This window comes from Arachis ipaensis, chromosome B01 (genome assembly GCF_000816755.2).
Source record: "Arachis ipaensis cultivar K30076 chromosome B01, Araip1.1, whole genome shotgun sequence".
In the NCBI taxonomy this organism is placed as follows: Eukaryota; Viridiplantae; Streptophyta; class Magnoliopsida; order Fabales; family Fabaceae; genus Arachis; species Arachis ipaensis.
This window is the reverse complement of record NC_029785.2, coordinates 100006566-100012668: the sequence shown is the minus strand read 5'-3', so window position 1 is coordinate 100012668 and position 6103 is coordinate 100006566. Positions and strand designations below refer to the sequence as shown.

The window sequence follows — 6103 nt, the reverse complement described above, 5'->3', positions numbered from 1 at the left end:
TAAGAGATATATTTATAAAAATATTTTCATTAGACACAGTTAAAAAAAAAAGACATTTTTATTAGATACATCTACAAAAATACTTTCATTAAACACAATCATAAACAAGAGTTAGCAGAAGTTAGAAGAATTCTTGTTAATAACGTAACGAAATTGAATTATAAAATAGTGTGGGTGTATTTTATCCATCAAAGAATTGTTATAAAATAGTGTGGGTGTATTTTATCCATCAAAGAATTGAAGTCTTCACATGAAAATGAAAGTGGCAGCCACTTCTCTAACTGGATTTTGGCACTAGAAGCGAACCAAGTATTGACAATATAGCATTATAATCTATGATATTTAGTGTTCTTCTATGTCTCCTTAATTCTTCTGTTAGGCCTTGGAAGCTGAAACTATAAACCATTACTGTCCTTTTCAATAAAAGAATATCAATTACAACAATATTGCTAGTAATAATTCTATCAATAGTGGATAATTTTTTAAAAAAATCATGGTTAAGAACAAGAAGTCTAGAATGATTTCTTCTGCATTTTTGTTCTTTCCGCACAAATCTCGTGCGTTATATACTAGTTTCATGAATCAACAGAGCTATCTCAAATGTAATTTTCATTACATAAAAGAGAATATTTTTTGTTGAAATATTTTTGAGGAGCAAAAATTGTAAGCCATAAATTCTTGTTGAACAAAGAACCTTTAGGATGTGTGTAGTTGGAGGAATTATAAACAATTCTTAGAAATTTTAAGATGGAAATATCATATTCTCATATTTAGTTCAAAGTTTAAAAAACTATTTCTAAGCAAGTTTGATTCCAAAAAATTAAAATTCCATTATTTCAATTCTCACATTTCTTTTGGATATCTTTAATTCCCATGAAAATGGAATCTTTATAACAATATAATAGTTGAACCACACACACCCTTAAGGTCTCTACAATTAAAATGGCACTCCACATGCTTCATTCATGCCTCTGGTGCGTATGCAATGAAGCAAACTGAAAGATGAAGTGTCCTCTTCAAATTCCACATTATAGACTAGATAACAATCAAAACTCCGGTATCACAATACGCAATTCATTCGATTTCCTGCAAAAACTAATCTGCCGAACCTATGATTAAAGTATGCATATTTTTATTATTATAATCAATTAGCGGTGTCGCACTTTTTCAAAATCAGACAAAATCAAGGGTATTTTGGTAAGATAATGTAAATGATCTGTTATTACTTATTACTTATTACTTATTACTTATTACTTATTACTTATTACTTATTAGTAAAGGTGTGTAATTAGTTCCAAGTTCCAACCTTTTTTTTCTTACTACTTTTTTTTTTATTATTTATAGAATCTCGATCCAACAATCACTGCCGTTGCGGCTTTCAAGTTTTGAGTGTGGTTGGGGATGGTCGATGGTGGTATCTAACTGGTGTGTGATGATATGCACAGAATTCATAGAAAGATAAGGCTGTAAAACTAAGCTTGGCCATTAAAATGTAACTGCCGTCAAAATCATAAGATGCTCTCAACAAACCACCACACCCCTCAACCCCTCGGCCTCTCATCCCCACACCAACCCTCCTCTCTTCCTCCCAACCACCTCCACCTTCACCTCCATCGCCGCCACCTTCTCACCACCATCTCCCTCACTTTCACAACCCCGCTGCTGCCCGTTCTAGACCCGCCAGCCACTGCGCGTGGCCTCTTCCAGATGCCCCCTCCTCGCCTCACCAACCGGTATGGTGTTCCCCTCAAATTCATCATTTAAGAGCTTTTGAAAGTAATCAAGTTTAATTGTGTTGTTGTGTTTGCATTGGAAGGTATTTTCTGGTGAGGGCAGGGGAGTCTGAGTTCGAGAGCATGGGAGTGATCAACACGAATCCGGTGGCGAAGACCTCCGTGGACAGCGGCTTATCGGAGAGAGGGAAGAAGCAGGCAGTAAGAGCAGCTTTGGACTTGAAAGAAATGGGAGCTTGTGACAAGAGCTGTTGGATATGGCCAGCTATAACTCAGAGAGCGTACCAGACTGCTGAGATCATTGCTTCTCTCAATGCCGTTACTCGCAGGTCATAATATCATTACACACTCACTTTTTTATAGATGTTAGAATTATTTTTTATAAGCAACTTTAAGAATATTATATTACTTAAATCTCGAGAAAACTTAGTACAAGCACAATGATTGTATTATTTCTTCTGTGTTCACAACGTTCACAGTAAAATCAAATTCATGTATGTGTTTTACGTGATTCCTGAAACAATGGTGCAGAAAATCAGCCAATTATATAATATTAAAATTTTTATGACTTAAATGTTATCATTCTTATATTCCAAAAAACCAAAAAAATAATACAAGACAATTAAAAAAATGGAAAATCGATGCAAAAAAAAGACTCTTATGTGGGAGTATACAAAAAATGAGTTAAATAATACATCTATTTATAGCTAATATGATAGCTAAATCTTAGTATACACAAAACATTTTTTTTTCCTGAAAATACGTACCAATTCCCCAAAACTGATCATACATGTCAATTTGTTTGATTTCAGTTTCATAGTCCCAGAGTACAGCTTTCTGGATGCTCGTGGATTAGGTGCCTATGAAGGAAAAAACCTGGAATCCGTTTCAGAAGTAGGAATTTTTTCCCCCTCCCCATAGAGCAAAATAGATTATTTTGTCTTGAATTTGAATGTGATGCACGTTTGAGTAAGCATTTTTTTATATAGTTTAGTAGTGGAATGATGTTAATTCAAGTGTGGGAATGCAACAGATATATGCATCGGATAGTGTATCACCAACCAACAAACCTCCTCCAGTTGATGACGGAACACCAAATGAGAGTGTTGCAGATGTCTTTGTTCGTGTAACACAACTCATGTCAATTCTTGAAACTCAGTACTCTGGGGACACAGTTGTCATAGTCTCGCCGGATTCGGACAACTTGACAATCCTTCAGGCTGGATTGATAGGACTTGATCTTAGAAGGTAAACAGGATTGTCCAAACTCCTATGATCTTGGTTTTAAGATTGTTAATTGGTTTTGTATTTAACATTCTGGTTCTTTTTCTTGCTCTCTTGAATTTCAGGCACAGGGATTTGTCTTTTGCACCTGGCGAAGTCCGATACGTCGACACAAACGACATTCCTACTTACAAGCAGCCTGCATCTGCTGTATATAAATGTTTCAACCCACCAAATTGTAACTAGTTGAGGTTAGGGAGAAAGTCACGTTGTAATTCTGTATAGTGTATACTATGTGCACATTAAGCTAATCCATTAAAAGGCTTGAAGCTATGTCGTCTCTGAATTATATAGTGTTCAAAAACAATATCAGTTGATTTAAATTACAATTAACAGATTAGATAATAATTATTAGATTAAGTACAACCAGAACAGGATAATATGAGAAAGAAATTTGACTAATTCAAGGCTCATTGGTTTTGAGTGAATTCTCATCAATCCTATATTGTTAACAAGCTAGCAACGACTGTAGTTTTTGCCTTGTTCTAGTTTTCTCTATTGGATTATTGAACAAGAATTATGGCCTAATTGAATAGATTAAAGATAATAATAATAAGCATGAGCATGTTTGAATTATGGCCTAATTGAGCACAAGCGTGTTTGAATGAGAGAAGACATTACTTCAATGCAGGCCACATGAATAAAAATAAGAAAACAAAATTGCCGTGTGATAGAAAATAATTTTTTCTTTTAATAATTTTAAAAATGATAAGGCGGCTTCTCAAAATAAAAATCCTTTTGCGTTAGGTCTCTGACGTGGCACGTTAGTTTGTTAACATGTTCGATATGTGTTTAATTGGACAATATAAAATGGACAGGCCTTAAGGCAGTGTTTGGTTAGTGAGTGTGTTATACAAGACAGAGACACACTAACACACATCTTTTGTTTAGTTGTTGAGGCATACAATTTTGAAGGATACCCTAATACACAAATTGACACAAATTACATGTATTCAATGTACTTTTAATAAGTTGAGACACAAAAATTAATATTGAGACACTGATTATTTTAATAATGTTACCCTTATTTTATTTCTATCTTTTTATTTTTGTCCTCTATCACTACAATAAAAATCACTTTTAGTTGTCATTTATTTTGCTTTTAGCAGCAATAAAAATAGCCGCTAATACATTTACCTACAATTAGACATTAGCCGTCTTATGCTTTGTCGCTAAAAGGTTTTAGCGGCAATTATAACATTTGCCGATAAAGACTTTTTTAATGGCTGCAAAAAGTATATAATTTTTAGCGGTCATTTTCTTGGCAATTTATATGGCCACCAAAAGTAATTCTAAAATTACAATGTTATTCATTTTTAGCGGCCATTACTATTGCCGTCAAAACTCATTTTACCGGCAATTTATATGGCCACTAAAAATAATTCTAAAATTGTAATGTTATTCACTATTACTGGCCATTACTATTGCCGCTAAAATCTTAAGACTTTTTTTTGTTATATTATACTCATTTTCTTAGAAGCAACGGACTATTTTTTTTTTAGAATCTCAATTATTTTTGCCGACAATTATTATTGCTATGCATAATATAAATATACTGAAATTAATTACTACAAAATGAGATATTTTATTAAACTCAAAATATTGATACACAAATTTCTTTTGAAAAGTAATAAATCATGTTACAAATCTAAACAACAAAAATGCTACAAGCCTATAACTATGTTACATAAATGTAGCAATACAAGTGTTAGCAATAATATAAAGTTGCACCTTTAAAAGTAGTCTAGCTTTTGTTTTTATCAATTGATCTAAGAATTTAAAAGTAAACGAGAAAGAAAAATTATGAAATATGAATATACTAAAGAATCCAAAACTATAAACCTTTGGCTACTTTTCAAGGAATTGATAGCTTGTCAATGTTTTTCACCTTGACACCAATGACACAGTTCTCCTATCTTTGAAGTTGGTCTTTACTCTTGCTTTGAAAAATTCGAAACCTATAGCCAGGAGGGTCCCTTAATCTTTCTTTTAACCAGGAAAAGCTCCAAAGCACTACATATAAAGATAAATCTTGCCAAACAAACCAAAATTGCATACGAAGAAACTTTGTTAGGTATATCTGACAGGTTTAAATAGTAATAATAATGAAATAAAATGATTTGTTTTAAAGTTTAGAAATGATTTGAAAACCTGCTTATCGATAAACCTTGAAACAATTTTATCCAGACCAAATGATTGTCATGAGCTTTTATTTTACGATAGAAAATTTTGTCACAGAATTCAACCAAGCCTATACAGATATACTTTTATTCACAATAATAAAGAACAAATGATATATATAGGCCACAGATTTATGATATTACAAGTGGTGGAACCAAGGCTATATATTATTAATTTGGTGTGGGAATCTGGCAAGTACCTGTAAAACCAAGCCAGGAGATATGTCTTCAGGATATATGCAAACAAATGAAAACTGAGAGACTTACCACACTGTCATCAACTTAAGCTTCCCAAACTTTTCTGACTGCAAGACAAATGTAACAAATTTAATGTACTCTGTGCATATAGACAGCACAAATAAAGGTAATGACATATTATACTTTGAATTTAAGACATAAAGTACCTAAAATCTCTTTAATGCAATTGTAAGAACATTAGGTGCCTTAGAAATTGTCAGCTACTTCTTGGCCTTCTTATAAGATTTACATCTTCAAATGAAGAGGTTATATTAATAATATAGAAAACTAACTTTGAGCACAAGCAATTTGAACAATAAAAGCAAAAATGCCAAAAAAAGTTAGTAAGCTAAATAACATACCAAAGCCTTAGTAATCCACAATCCACATAAAATGCCAATGTTAAAAACACTTGTACACCAAACAAGATTCTGCAAGCATGGGAGAAGACTAGGTAGAGCTTCCATATGTGCAGAGACTCTAGGAGTGACTTTCTCTTTTTAAAGTTCAAACGTTTTTTAGGACTTAATCCTTTTTTGCAAGATTACAAATGTCTACACTGATTTAAGGAACTAGTATTTATATATTAAAACAGAATTCAAGTTTCTATTATATAACAACACTGAAACTTTTAAAAAGGCCCCTCTAGGACCAACCAACCTGACACAG

The 6103-nt window shown here is 32.7% G+C and overlaps 1 protein-coding gene across 2 annotated transcripts; it reads left to right on the top strand.

The window, feature by feature from the left end:
- Positions 1350-3314, top strand: LOC107632255 (2,3-bisphosphoglycerate-dependent phosphoglycerate mutase). 2 transcript variants are annotated; one of them, XM_016335960.2, is made up of 5 exons: positions 1350-1733; positions 1817-2062; positions 2546-2627; positions 2731-2981; positions 3083-3314. In XM_016335960.2, the coding sequence occupies exons 1-5, from the start codon at positions 1516-1518 to the stop codon at positions 3201-3203; spliced, it is 918 nt and encodes a 305-aa protein (XP_016191446.1). In that variant the 5' UTR covers positions 1350-1515; the 3' UTR covers positions 3204-3314. The 2 variants fall into 2 exon arrangements, with proteins under 2 accessions (XP_016191446.1, XP_016191452.1); XM_016335966.2 differs by having other exon boundaries at positions 1354-1733; positions 2767-2981.

Coding starts and splice junctions, on each gene's coding strand:
- LOC107632255 (XM_016335960.2), top strand. CDS start 1,516: ATGCTCTCAACAAACCACCACACCCCTCAACCCCTCGGCCTCTCATCC. Junction 2,063..2,545: donor CTCAATGCCGTTACTCGCAG/GTCATAATATCA, acceptor GTTTGATTTCAG/TTTCATAGTCCCAGAGTACA. Junction 2,982..3,082: donor ATAGGACTTGATCTTAGAAG/GTAAACAGGATT, acceptor CTTGAATTTCAG/GCACAGGGATTTGTCTTTTG.